Raw genomic sequence first — 15610 nt, forward strand, 5'->3', positions numbered from 1 at the left:
AAATGGTTGCTCTAAAGAAGTACACAAAGAAATCCAGGCAAGACTCTCACTGGTAACTCAAGATCTACCCTCTTGGGGACTGAGGAAATGCAACAGAAAGAGAAGAAAGAGTTGCATTATTACCTGTTATTCTCCTTTCCTTTTCCCTCCTTACCTTACACATTTCCTTTGTTGGACCCTCCCCAGCCTTCCTCAGATCTGTCTCTGTAGTCTGTTTCAGTCTGAGAGTTTAGATAATTTGATTAGAGTTGGTTTTCATGTCAGCCTTGACTAAGACAAATGACTTCATGGGCCCCATTCTTACATACAAAAGGAATAGAGGGGCGCTTGGGTGGCTCAGTCGGTTAAGCGGTTGCCTTCGGCTCAGGTCATGATCCCAAGGTCCTGGGATCGAGCCCCACGTCAGGCTCCCTGCTCAGTGGAGAGCTTGCTTCATCTTCTCCCTCTCCCTGCTGTTCTGCCTACTTGTGCTCTCTCTCTCTCTCTGTCAAATAAATAAAATCTTTAAAAAAAAAAAAGGAATAGAAATAGTTGCCCTTTAAGAGATTTGACTTGAGGAAAATACAGTTCCACAGGAACACCACACCTCTGCATTTATTTGGCAAAAAATAATCGAGAACCTCATCTACGGCCCCAAGGCCAAGATGGAGCCACTCCTCAGAGGAGTCTAGTGCATGTGAAGCCGACCCTTACCCAGACCGTCTAACATCCAGGCCAGGGCTCCTCCACTGCATCTGTACTTCTTGCAGTTGTTAAGTGGACCCAGTTAATTTAGTTTGGGATGATTTATCTCGCACCGAAGTTCATATTTGCCAAGCTGATTAATGAAGAGAGGGGTTGTTTAAAGAAATAAATTGCATAAATATGATTCTAAGAAGGATGAGATACAACTTATTTTTTTAAATATTTTGTTTTAAAGATGTGTTTTGCACCATCGGTAAACATCTGACAGGTGCTTTTCTATGCCAAGGAGTCAGTTTGTTCTCAGGAGTGGCCATGCTATAGCCTCGGTCCTTTCCTGGCCATTTTCCATAGGGCTGCCTCACACTGGGGGCGCAGCTACCCAAGTATCCCTGTGAAGCTGCCCTGATGTTCTCTGTCCCTCAGTCAGACTGGACATTGCCACTCCTAGGGTAGTACCGATCTTACTTAGTTCACAAAGAGCTTCAGAAGTCCTCACTATTTCCAAGGCTAGCCTAGTGGCCACTTACTATCTTGCGACCCTGTTCAATGATATACCAGGTGGCTGGTTGGACTTGGATTTTTATCTGGAGGAATATTTGAGTCTCAGAGCCAGAAGATGTCAAGGAAGTTGTCCAGTCCAACTCTCTAATTTTATTAATAAAATGACCTGAGTCCAGGAGAGTGAAATGACGTGTGCTCAAGGTCATGAAGTCACACTATTAAGACCAGAGGTGGAATTAAAAAGAACAGATATTCTGGGTCCTATTAATTGAGCTTTTGTCCAGTATAACATATTTCTCCCCGGGAACTCAGAAGTTCATCTCTTAATGAAATTGTTGATAGTTATTTTTGTTCCATTTAATACATATATTTGGGTGCAAAACAATGAGGAATTTTATTTTTCATTCAAAAATAAAGCAGATAGGGCCTCCTTCTTTAGGCAGACTTTCTGTTGACATTAACAATAGGTGGTGGGGTTGTTTGGGTATGTTTGAGCTGTAAACTCTAGGCCTCACCTTAAGATTTTTCCCCTTAAGCTACAAGTGAAATTAATCTTTTTTTTTTTAATTTTTAGGAATGCTTACTAGCTATTTCACTCAGTCATTTCATAAGTACTCTGAGTACATGCCCTGTGCCTCACATTGGGTTAGAGATGTGCTCACTTGTTTATCAGCCTGACCAAAACAGCCCATTGCTCAAACATCCCGGATGACAGGGGAATTTCTATATCTGAGAGGAAATAAAGCATTGTTTAAAAAGATTCATTAAGGGGCACCTGGGTGGCTCAGTCGGTTACGCCCCCGACTGTTGGTTTCGGCTCAGGTCATGATCTCAGGGTCATGGGATCGAGCCCCACGTCAGGCACTGTGCTGGGCATGGAGCCTGCTTAAGAGTCTCTCTCTGCCCCTCCCCCTGTACTCTCTCTCTCTAGAATAAATAAATAAATCTTTTAAAAAATAAATAAATCTTTATAAAAAGTTAAAAGATTCATTAATTATCTTTTTATCACTCACATTTTTCTTCCTCCAAATTAATTGGCTGGTCCAGCCATGTGTTTCACCTGTAGAAATTAGCAATAGACAGATTTTTTTTTTCCCCTGAGACTAAATAGTCAACAATTTGATCCTCTGTGTGTGTGTGTGTGTGTGTGTAATATACATATATCCCAAAACTATTTAAATAAAACAACAACTTTAATTCTATACAGCTAGTAAGGATACCAAAATAAAAGTTACCCTTCACAACGTTTTGGAAAATTCATTTCTTGACCAGTTGAAAATGTCATCTTTCAAATAATTATACTAGAAAATGTCATCCAGAAAATAGTATTCAATGTCAGATTACAAATGCAGAAAGACAGCAAAAAAATGCGTTGTCTAATGCTAACTTGTCTTGCTGAACTTGTCCATAAAACAGTTATTACTTAGTTATAAAGAAGCACTAGATATTTTATTTAATTCTGGGCATCTTTATATGATTTTTTTCCCCTAGTTTCCAGTCCACACTGACACAAAGTCAGCCTGAAGCCTGATGCAGGATGCAGCTATTGCTATTCAAATATAATCAAGAGGTCCTATCACCTGATTATCTCAGCAGATACTCTTAAAGTAGGGGTAATAAGTACATAGTTCTTTAGCTAGATATGTTTTCCTGATAAGACATCTGTCCTGAGACAACCACTTTGTAAAGTGAATTTGGGGTCTATTCAAATGACATCCTCTTTATTTACAAATTTGGTGTTATCACTTCAAGTCTTTTCACTGACTTGTCTCCCTCTAATTTAAAATATATTGCAGTCTTTGGTGATCTGTGAGTATTGCATTAGTATTTACTTCTTGAATTTAATGTAGTTTTTCTTTCTTCTAAGCCTGTAGAAAGTTTTTTGTTGTGGGTTTTTTGTTTGTTTGTTTGTTTTTTTAGCTGATTCATAGTGATGCCTTAAGTTTGAAAAGAGACCTAAATGATCAAGCGAGAAAGTCATCAACTCTTGGCACAGTATTGAGCTAGTAGATTTGAACTCCGGTGTTTAACTTCTCCACTGCTCATTCCACAAATCTGAGCCAGCTTTTAGTCTTCCCTGACTTCTGCAACCTGTACCTTCCTTTATGCCCTTGAATAAAATGTGATTAAGATTTTTGTCTGAGTTTTATCTGCTACTACAGTGGTTTATCCTATTCAGACCAATATTTCAAACTGTTATATCTTTTTATTAATGGTTTTCTATAAATATCCCCAATACTTCCAAAAAGTCCATACATGTGATGGATGGGATCTATTTTTAAATCATTCATAAGTCATTGTATTGAAAACATTATTTGTAGTGCAGATTTTATTTACACTGTAAATGACATGGATCTTTAACAAGGAAGGGCTCTATTTAGTCTACAGAACTGGCTTACTTGGAAGGACTAGCTGCTGTTTGTGAAGGTGAATGGACATTTTTCAGTGGTCATTCTCTTCTTGGGGCCAGGGGGAATAGTTCTTGGAATTGTTTGTTGCCTAAGCCTAGCCACCTTTAAAAACTAATACCATCTTTCTACAAATGATGACAAAGGGAAGATGGGAATTTTTAGAGGTTAACTGAGACCAAATTAGAGAATAGACAGAGATGAAGGAGCGTAACCACTGATGACCCTGTTATCACATTGCCCTATAGTAGGTCTTTCTATAGTGTCTTTGTCATACAATCCTCTGGGTTTCTTCTGCCATTGAACTATTCATTTCTTTAGGATATAGAATTACAGTCATAGTTAAACACATCATAGTCGAACACATCCACACAAAGTACATGGACTTTTCTATTTAGCTATTAAAGATATTACAAAGATACTTAGAACATTGGCCCTTCAGTTGTGAATATTTTAGGTGTGTGATGAGTAAATGGAATAGCCTTACCTCTTTCGGTGGTAGAACGGTCAAAAAGAGTTTGTCTTTTTCGCTCCTCATCCCCCAAATGTGGACTATCTCAGAATCCATTACAGATGAAATAAACAGTTGATTTTAAGTTAAGGATGAACCTAACAATCATTTGCACTATACTGATGTCAGAAGTTATCTCTCTGCCAAGCTTTAAAATGCATCTTCAAAATTACTGAAATTATCCAAGAACTTTAGTGATGAGCTACAAATGGACTTTGGTATTGATAAATAAAAGTCAATATGTATAGTGAAAGGACAACTTACTGTGATGAATGGGCCCACCATCAGTAAAGATCAAATTATTGACTATTTAGGGCAAGGAAAAACCTGTCTATAGCTAACTTCTACAGGTGATAAGAATTAGCCACAACAGCAATTTAGGAAAAGCTCAAAGAGACACGTTAGGAGAATTCATTAAAAATGCATACAAAAGTAGGCAGCAACATTCTGTTAAATACATTTGTGGCACTAGGCTAATGTATTTTTTTGACCATGCCTGGGTTCACACCTTTTTTCTTTTGCCTTGAATGATCTCCCTTTGGGCTACCCATATACCTTTTCAAGGAGATCTAATTTAAAATTCACTTCCCAATCCCCCTACTACAGGCGAATTACTTCTGCATTCCTAAAAACTATGTCATTCTTGGAATATTGTCTCTAGTGTTCCTACTACTTTTCATTGCACCTCAACCAGATCACAAGTTGTATGAGGGCACATTAAAAGTGCCTTTAATTTTCTTACCCCTTGCATAGTCCATCACAGACCTCTACCCATAATAAACACTAGATCAGTATTTGTTGATTTCATTGTTTTTTGAAATGATTCATTATTGTCTGAGTTTAATGATGAAACATCACAGAAAACACCCAAAAGAACAACAGCAAAGATTAGCTTATCAAAAAAAAAAAAAAAGTGGAATGGCAATGATTAACCTCTCTAATGTGGGCTGGTCCCAATTGACAGAAGGTAGGTATTTCTTCTTTAGTAAATTTAACCAGGTACTCTATAAATTAGCCAGTAAAAATGAGAAATCTTGTACCCTCTCAAACTTGGAAGTTAAAATGTAATTAAGCAAAATATCTGAAGACTAACCCTTTCTACTCTCCTACCCCCCCACAAATGACACCCTCCAAAATCTGAGGTAGATACAAAAAGAGCTGCATAGTACCTACTAGTGTGAGTCTAATGAAGATCGTGCAGCTACAACTACACCTAGCTTTCTGACTTTCTTGAGAGGCGTGGGATGTCAGTTCATGCTGGGACCACTTTTTTTGCCACTGGAAATTGTTACAGGCATTTACTTTGTTGTTTTAATACCATGCTCTCTTCCTTCTTGAGGGCTCTACATCTAGAACAGAGTCTTGCTGGAAGAATAAGTAAATGAATGAGTGGATGAGAGTTTTAAAGAACAGTATATGGGACAAGTGCAATGCATTTGCCCAAATAAACACAGGTGTTAACTCACTGGCTGTTAATAATAGATTCAGCTGTATGATTCATTCCCTATGATAAGTATCAATGTAAATATTTCAGAAAATTAGTAAGATATATAGAAATAAAAACATTATTAAAACAGTCCAGTAAATCTTGACCAGTGTCTGCAACTTTGGTGCATTTAATTACCCACTTCAACGTGTTAACAAAAATCAGTGGATTCCAAAATAATCTGTTAGTATGATCTAAACTGAGGAAAATTAAATTAAAGGCAGCTACACCAATAACTACTTAGGCTATATGTGTCTCTCCTCCAAATTACAGACTAACCTGCACCACCATTTTACAAATAGGCACCCTTTGTACTCTCAAGTGGGCCTAATCAAGCACTGATTGGATTTAGTTGAAGATAATTCAAAGCACATACCCTCTCAGATCAGGAGGACATCTAGCATGATCCGTCTGCTTCACTCACTCGTTCACTCATTCATTCCACAAGTCTTTTAAGAATACCTCCTATGGCCCAGGCAGACAGAGGTACATAAAACAGAGATGGCACCTACTTCCATTTTTTTTTTTTTTTTGGAAAATTTAAATGCCAGAATTTCATACATTCCATGTTTTGTTCTCAGATAAAAGGTTTCAGAGCAGTGAATTCAAACTCTATGCACACACTTTCACAGAACAGAGGAGAACTACGCTGTGTTCTGAGAGGATTGGTGAAACTTATGAGAGTATTTGAACCGAAATTATGTTCCTAGTCTCCTTCAAAGTGTGTATATTGTGGGCTTCAGGTTATGATCACCAATGCTATGTGCACTCCATGGAAATAAGATGAGGAATGTGAGAGGCGTGAGCTCTGCTCATGCTGCTTTGGACCTTGGGTGGCGTTCCTTTGTGTCACTTACTGAGTATGTGTGTGAAGTGACACAGCCTCCAGACTTTGCTCCATCATTTCCCAGTGGAGGTTTAGGAACAGCGGCCAGACCTACTCCCCTGGGCCAACAAACATATCATTTCATGTATGGCTTATATATTTTTTTGTTTGCATTTATGGCCTATAAATAATATGTTGTGTGTTCTATCAAGACCTGAAGAGACAGTAGTAGTGTTTACTGCAGCAATTTGCAATAGATAAAATTAGCAGTGGTCGATAATATACATATTTATGTAGTTTGGCTTCAGACAAGTAAGTATGACGTATTTATATTATTGTGGTCTTGCTTTGTTTTGTTATTCACTGACTTTTTTTCATGAAGACAATGTCCACTTTTCCCGACAAGTGATTCCTTGAATGAATAGAATATGGAAATATGCTACTTATGGAGATAATTGAGACCAAGTATTACAACTTGTGCAAAAATGTGGAAACTTGAGTCTGTTTCTCTAACAGAGCTAGAGGTGTTATGTGTTTATAGGAAGTTTTAGATTTCTGTGCTCATTCCCGTTTCTGTTCATAATTCATACTCAGAAGGTGACAGATTGTCTGAAGTCACCATTCAAAACATTGGCCCTACTTATTAATCATTTGCCAACTATTCTGTACTTTAAATTTTATTTACATAGGGCTTTTATTTATTTATTTATTTTTTGGTGTTTGAAGTTTCTCATTTGATGAAGGAGAAACAAAATTTATAGAAAGTGTTCATCAGCTGTGATTTGTGTGACAAGACGAACCACCGCACCCATGCAGAGCTGCTCTTTTTAACTGACCAGCCCCATGTTCTTCGTCTGTGTCCCATGGCTGTTAATTGACGATATTGTTTTAGATTTATGCATTAAAAATATGATTTCTACTTTGGAGGGATCACTTTGTTACTTTGTAGCTTTTAAGCTGATGCAATGAACTTATTTTTCTTGTAAGATAAAGTCTCATCTATAGATTTTTCAACTAATTACATGTCTTCCAATACATACTTAGAGGATACATTTTTTTTCAATTTATTATTTGTGTTTACATAGTGCGTCCCTGGAAATATCTGTGGAACTGAAAGGAAATGTTTTAATGGTGTTTATTACTACTTTTTCATCGCTCTCTCTCTCTTTTCTCTCTCTCTCTCTTTTTAATAGCTCCAGTCAGTCCGGTCAAGCATGACAGCAACTCAAACTCGGCAAACTTCCAAGACACTGAGGACATGCCTGACAGATGCGTTTTGGAAGAGTCTGAGAGTCCAGGTGAAAGCCATTTAAAAATAGTCAAGTATAAAATGATAAATTTGACGCAGCTTTGGGGTCCTTGGAAGGGGGTGGCGGGGAGGACATTGTAATGCTGTTTTCTCTTAGCAGCTGCGCTATCAAATTAATGGTCACCTCCAGGGGTCACAGTGTGGAGCTGTTACCTTTGCCTCTTTCATCAAGGATTCAGTTGGAGGAAGTACAAAGGCTTTATGACTGAGAAGGGAAGCTGACACTATTAGTTCATTAGCATCAATTTTAGGCTAAACTGGTTAATAGAGGCCGAGATTGAAAACTGGAGAAATGGCAGCATTTTAAATATTTCAAATAATGGGACTGAGCGGAAGTGGAGAGTTAGACACAGATTGCCATCATTACAGTCTATTCACCTTTCTAAATACAAACAGCTCTCTAACGGGGACTAAAGGATTTTAGCATAACAGTAATGGACTCATGGATACGTCAACTATTGAGAACAAGCAGAACAAAAGAAAGTGATAACCCTTCCTCATGCCATAAAATTTACCCACGTCCCAAGTTACTTAGGTTTGTGTTTTCTTTGTAGAGAGAATAGACAGAAATGTAGCAGAAGGATAGAGCCAGAAACACTTAAGCATAGATTTTTGTTTCTGTTTTTGTCTTGTTTCAAAACATGCCTAGTCTTTTAACAACTAATTAATCAAAAGAGAAAAAGAAAAATCCTGTGAAAGTTGAATGACATGTCCGGATCACTACAAAGCCATGAGGTGCTAGAAGTTTCCTTATGACCGTGAGTGAAAGAGTTAACGCTCTCCTCCCAATGAACGCTTTCCTTTCCTGTTTTCTCTGGCTGCTGTGTACCCTCGACCCTCTTGCATCTTTGTGTGCTGATCCTTGTATCAGATTTTTGATTCATCCTCTCTGTGGCCTGTCAGCTTAGTTAAGAGATTTCCAAATCTTGTAGCCTTCGCTGACAGGGGGCAGCTGTAAACAGTCCCCTGATCCTTCCCCGAGGAGAGCTACTGAGATTTAATTTTCAGTGAAAGGTGCAGCCTGCAATCTAGGCCAGGTCCCCTAAGTCATCTCGGAACCCCAATAGGCCCAGTGGCGATGGCATTGTGTTTCAGTTCCCTCCACTACGCCAAGATTCCTCAAAAGACGTACTGCTGCCGTATGTCTCTTCTCAACCACACTTCTGCTTTAGCAGCCCACGGAACTGAGAAATGGCATCTTGCTCGCTGGCAGAAATTTTTAATCAGAACGTGAACCCCACATCCTGCCCTCATATCTAAGAAACAAGTGTAGGTTGGTCCCACTCCAAAAGGGAGAAGGTGCTGGTAGCATTAAATGCCCATCAAAGTGTTTTAAAATTGCTTTTAGTTTTGACAAAAATTACCTACTTTTGACTAGATTTTTAAACTGTCTTCATAAACAGTTTCCTATCAACCTGAGGCAGTTAAATCCCCGAGTCAAGTTTTCACCTAAGTGTTCCTTGTTTTTGGCAAGAATAGATTGGCTTTATGTCATCTCAAAAGTAGAATACATTTCAGGCATCCCTCAATATGAGTGGAATTGTAGTAAAATTCAGATATTCCATAGTTTATCTGATTGATATAAACAAAAGGGTATTATCAAAACAAAGATTAATTAGAAAAGATAGGTACTGATAAAGAATCTTAACTTAAAAAGTGAGTACTGTTCTTTACATCGGACATCATTAAACTGGTAATAAAGAATGAATTACTCTGGCTTTTTCCTCTGTCCATTCCTGCATTTTAAGACATCTTGCCTTATAGGCCTAGAAACCTCTGGAGAGTTCACTACTGGTCTCACTGCCTTCCACTGAGAATTTGTGGCTTGGTTGTCATGGAGACATCGTATTTCTCCAAGAATTGCTCATATTGATCCGTGGCCAGGCGTAAATGGCCAAGCGAGTGTGAGGAATAAAGGGGGCTGGGCAGTCCTATAAAATGACCAGGGCTTGTGGGTTGGAAATAAGCTCATAGCAAACACTTAGGTAAAAAGAAAGAAGCAGTTTTATTTTGTTTCAGGATTTCTTTCTGCACTTTGAGCCATTGTCTTCTTTCACCATGAACTGAAAGAAACTTGTTAGTCACTTGTCATGTCAGATCTTTGGTGCTTGTCCTGATACAGCTGTCAGCCTTCCAGCTCTGTGCAGTTCAGGGACACACAACAAAGAGGCAATGACATGAATTATTTATTGCTCCTTGTGTGGATAAAATTCTGTGATAAGAAATTAAGACACTTCTGACAGAGGTGCTTGTTTAGTAAGAAAGATTTTGATGAGAGAGTGCATTTCCTTGAAGTAGGAGCATTTGAGAGGGAAAATTCTTAAAACTGAACCCGAAGGAAGGTTGTGAAATTGGTGGCGTAGAGGGACTTTCTTGAACCGTGAAAATATGACTGTCCACGTCTCAGTGTCCAAAAATGAACTAAAAAAATAACAAGCTATTCAAAGGGAGAGCTCCAAAACTATAAATGTTACTTTCGTGGCTGAGTTACCTCTGTTTGCCAGGTATGAGTGGGGTTCCTTTGGAAAGCACATTAACCACCTTCGTTAGAAGAGAAGGCAAATTTGGGGGTTTTAAGGGATAAGCGTTGGGAAGGTGTCATCAGACCAATAGAGGTGCTTCAGTAGCTGAGCTTCTAATTGCATTGGTATATCCGTTATTCCCTACATGGACAGGAGTGCATCTAAATCTGAACGCATCGTTCTTACCATTTTCACCTGGCATATTACCATTCACTTAAAAGTCCTTTTAGTATTTTCATGTACACGCAAAATCCCCCCGTTACAAAGTTGAATGTGGTCAGTCTTCTAGCTTTAATGGTTATTGACCTTACATGGTTTTATCTATGCAACTCTAAAAGACTAATACATTTATTACATCATTTTTAATGAACAAACCAGTTCAAACGGCATATAGAAAATGAAAACAAAAAATCATTTTCCCATCCAAGCACAGTTCAAGAATATTGCCTCATATATTGTTCTTTCCAAATAAAATCTTTTCTTTGCAAATCCCCTGAACATCATTCTCCTTTGCCTTTAGAGCTTCATATCGCTGATACCAATTCCTTTCCATATGCAGAGAACAAAGGGATATTGAAGCACAGAAAAACTGTAATAGTTTACTTTTTTAAAGGGGAAGTTAAAGTTTTCTAAACATTGATGCAACATTTGAAAATGTCATTAATAAAATCAAAATGTTAAGTTTATATAAAAAGTAAGATTGACTTTATGTGTTGATTATCTTTGAATGCAAAGGGTTTTGAACTCAATCTGCAGATTGTTTATTTTTCATTGACATAACTGCTTCTCCAGCACTGAATTGACGAGGATGACCCATTTGTAAATGGGCCGGAGTGTGCATATAGGTCACAATTTAGAGGACTGGTAGAGTGGTTGTTCACCTGGTCTCTAGAGCACTCTACCTATTCCTCATGCCATTGTGATCTCTTTCTTGGTTCAAGCTGTATACCCAGGTGAGTGCCTGCAGTCCATTAAGGTTGGCAAAGCAACTTTAGACCAGAGCATTCTTGTTACTCTGACCCTGCTAGTGAACCTGGAGGTCTTGTCTGATAGGTTAAGGTCTCCCTCAGCAGTGTCTTTTCCCTGGAATAATTCATTAGCAAAGAGTTTTGACTCACAGGTGAATCCCAGATTGAAGTTTCTGGCTTACACTCTGTGAAGTCTACTTGCTTCTTCACTGGCATTTATACATTCCCAAAACCTGTGGGAATAACTTTGATGTCTAGTAATAGAAGCACCGAGACAACATTGTGAACTCACAGCTCCCTTTTTTTCAGATTTTAGGGCCATTAGGCTTTCTTTCTTTGGCTCTTTAAAGCCTCATCACTCCTGAATCTGAAAGATGCTATCACAAAAATAGTTTAGTGCAGTCTCTTGCTGGTTAACTTCTTGTTAACTGCTTCATGCATAATGATTAAAGCTCAATTCCTATTCTCCCGAATATCATAAAAAGTGTTCCTTGTCCCCCATCTTTGCACTCATGATGATAAAAAATTTAGTGTGACATTTACAATTTTTATCCAAGTGTTAATGAGAGACCTTGAGCTTTTATCACCTTACTGTCTTGGAAAATTAAGAATTTTACTTCCTAGTGCACTAGGGACAGTGCACTTAAACATAGCTTCAGCTGAAAATAGTAGTGATGAGAGAGCTTGAAAGTAGCAAAAAAAAGGCATTCACATCAGCGTTTTCACACATCTGAAGTAGTTTATAATCAGTATGCATTCTGCCATTAATAGAACATTTTAGTGGTTTTTATATAGCACGTTATGTGTATAGATCTATATACATCATTGTCAATCAATATTGCATTTGCATGAATCTGATGAACAAAAGTAGATTTCTCACAGTTTCCAGGGGATGTACTACATTGTGAAAAGCCAAGGCGAAGGGTTTTTTTTTTTTTTTCCCTTTTACTATTCTAGCTCATGAATCAACAGCAAAAATCGGGTAACAGAAAGTAGGACAGATTCAGGACTGGAGTGTTGGAGATGGCTGATGATGATGCATGAAGCAGAAAAAATGTGGAATGTGTGAGCAGCCCATCAATCATAGCTATCGAGAACACACTTCTTAGGGTTAGTGCTAAAAAAAATGTTCTAGAAGGAGTAAGAATAATTTCTGTAGTAAAAACACATAAACCCCTTCTTCTAGTTGTGTTGAACAATATCAACATTCTTAAAAAGTTGCCCAGATGGAAAAATGTAAGCATCAACCTAACAATTTTTAAAACGTAAAATTCTAGGCTTATACACACACATATATATTTAAATAAAACAAAAAAACAGCTTTTTGAGTCTTTGCCAGTAGGAGTGGGAGTTACTATGCATGATCATGTCATTAATATATATGTATTTAGAAATAGATTACTAAGGCACAGTGCTCCAATATATTTCCTAGTCAAAATAATTTAAATCAAGTGATACTTTTTAGCCTACATTAACCATCCAAGTAGTCTGAGAAATAAATGCTTTTTTGATTCTATAATTCAAACCATTTTTCAACTAACATTTATAACCTTTGATCCTAAAATTGCGGTTGTGGGTTTCTCTGAGAGCAACAGAGATAATTTGAAATTTATTAATTTTTGGCCCAAATCATCTTGTTGAAAACTTTCATCTTTGTTGACAATTAAAAGAAAAAACAACCTATATTAATAATGTGTGCAATTAAAATATATTTATCTGAAGCCTAGCTTATAAGAATATTTTTTATTATCTTAAAGGATAGAAAAGAGATATAGAGATATAGAAATTATAGGTAAATCTGTCCTTCCTTCATTTATCTTCTCACTCCTTTCTTCCTTTCATTCTTCCATCTCTTTTTCCATTCCTCTCTCGCTTTCTTCCTCCTTCCTTCTTTCTTTCTTCTTTATTTCACGCTATAACCTGATAATCTGTTTCCTTTCTAGGTAGGCCAAGGCATCATTCGTGGATAGCGAAGGTCTGCTCCTGCAAGCTGTGCTAAGTGGAATCTTACCTATAGGAGTTGGATTGGGACAAATGATGAAACCTAAGCATGCCATTTGTTTATTGTTGTATAAAAACTATGCTGTTATCGGTCAAGTTATTAGGTTGTAAGTAGATATGCTAATACTTTGGAAAGAGTGTATTGAAAATGTAATTACTGATTGAAAATATCTGAATTGATCTAATTGTAGAAAATCATTGTTGAAATCATTTTATATTCCTGATTCTTACTTTCCTTTAAAATTAACAAGGAATGCCAGTCTGCAGACATAAATTTAACAGTTTTAGATTTTCTTCCATCTTTTCAGTTGCTGGATTATATAAGCAACATTAAAACCACATTGCTTTTAAATATGTAACGTACAATACTTCCTCAAATTTAATACTGCTTCATCTAATCTAAAACTTCACCAGACTTATTCGATTTGTTAGGTTAGGACATTTTGTTTTAGTATATGCTTTAATATGGATCAGTCACCCTGCAGTAAATCTCATCAAAGCATGAAATGTTGTCAACAAATAGCCAGTTCCATTTAGTCATCAATTAGCCCAAATAAGTGATAGTATAACAGGGACCAATCTTGTGTGGTCAGGTTCATTTGGACTTCTAATGACATAGAAGCTAATGTCTTTAGCCAAACGTTGATCTTGTTGGCCATATAGATGTGAACTATATATCTACTTACAGCACATTGCAGTTGATCCATATTAAGTATAAACTCTTGTAGTTCTTGTCCCAGAAAGAAGTGTGACTAGCAAGAATTCTTAAAATATGCAAAGCAATATAAATAGGACAAAGTGCTCATCTATTAAACCCCTTAGTGATCTGATTTATTTGTTGTGACTTATATTGCATAGTTCCTGGATTTATAGAAAATCATCAAAAAGATTAGTGTGTATATGAATACAAATATTGCCTAATCCATAAAAAATGGAAATAAAATGTTAAATATATGATCTATCATCTATCTATCTATCTATCTGATAGGGAAGTTCCAATCACTTCAATTTAACAAACATATTTGAGGCAGTAGCATCAGGTCCTATGCTGGGATGCAATGGGGAGATTAGAGAACTCTACATTGGAATGGCATGGTCTCCACCTTTAAGGAACTTATAATTAATGACTCACCCGGATGAATATACCAGAACATAGACACCTAGTGAGTGTGACTCCTTTAAAGCAGACATAAATCTGTGTTCTTCCCCCCCCCCAAAATATGTCATTGCTTGAAATTACTTTTGAGTTGTACTTCACAGAGTAAAATATTGTCAATATGAATAATCACAGAAAATTATCATCTTTGGAAAATCATCCTATATACCACCCCCCCACATACACACACATTGGACATAGTTCAAAGCTACTTGGAACAAGTTTTAAAATAAAGGAAGGTAGCAAGGAAAACATCGTCTTACAAGCTGTGTATAGGTTCTGAAGGCCATTACAAGAAGGAAGGCCAAGAACATTTTTGAAGGTGGCAATATCAAATATGTATATATTCTCTTAAGAGGGCAATTTTAATAGTTGGATGCTCAAGTTGAACTTATATAAGAACTTATAAGTTCTGGTATATTTATTAAAAATAAGCTGCTTTGTTTTTATAGCTTGGCTCTATTATTCCCTTTTCAGTGAAGATTAAAAATAAGTTTAAACAGTTGCCATATTCAGCATTTCCCAGGTCTAAGGAAACCAATATTGAATCCTTGATAAATATTTTATGATATCACCAGATAAAGGAAATTAGAACTGGCATAACCATGACATTACTAAATGAGATCTTTTAAGATTTTTTTTGGCATCACATTGTGCAATTGCTAAAATTTAATAATTCATATTAAATGAGTAATTATAATCTTTTATCAATATGAATTCTGGAGGCCAACACCATTGGCTGTTAAAATTTTTAATTCCTAAAAATTAGAGTTTTAGAGAAAGACATTTAAATAATGTTCTCAAATATCCATGTGTAAATGTAGACAAATCCACGAGTCTGTTTAAAAATTATTTCTTTATATTGACTTATGTTCAGCATGTTTCAGCAATGTCTCTTGTAAGGAGAATTTAAATAGCAAGTTGCCACCCAATTAACTGGATCAACCACATGGTGACCCTAACCTCTTGGTACCACAGCTAAAAACCCAAAACTGATGGCTTCTTGAATAGGTATTTATCCTTTCTTGGCCTAGCCTTAGGTAACAAGTGGAGCAGTTATATTAGCAAGCAACTCATTTGTTTGTATCCAGAGTTTTTCTTGTTGTGGTAATAAAAACTCATTTAAAAAATCGTCTTGTGTTCCTCTTCTGGCATTAATCTTGGTGATATTTATGATTATCTAGTTCCCTCCAAGGAATATCATATTTTCAAATTTGCAAGTGGGGATTCTATTACTC

General features: G+C 36.9%; 1 protein-coding gene across 1 annotated transcript in view; it reads left to right on the top strand.

Annotated features, from left to right (window-relative positions):
- WDR72 (WD repeat domain 72) overlaps positions 1–13304 on the top strand; it is a 202254-nt gene extending 188950 nt beyond the window's left edge. Inside the window, exons 18-19 of the mRNA XM_045901894.2 lie at positions 7610–7714; positions 13159–13304. Of these exons, the coding sequence (XP_045757850.1) occupies positions 7610–7714; positions 13159–13214 (161 nt within the window). The 3' untranslated portion in view covers positions 13215–13304. The remainder of the gene's footprint in view (positions 1–7609; positions 7715–13158) is intronic.
- The last annotated feature ends 2306 nt before the right edge of the window (positions 13305–15610 follow it).

This window comes from Mirounga angustirostris, unplaced genomic scaffold (genome assembly GCF_029215605.1).
Source record: "Mirounga angustirostris isolate CCGP_5_RB_7025 unplaced genomic scaffold, mMirAng1.0.hap1 SCAF_9, whole genome shotgun sequence".
Lineage (NCBI taxonomy): Eukaryota > Metazoa > Chordata > Mammalia > Carnivora > Phocidae > Mirounga > Mirounga angustirostris.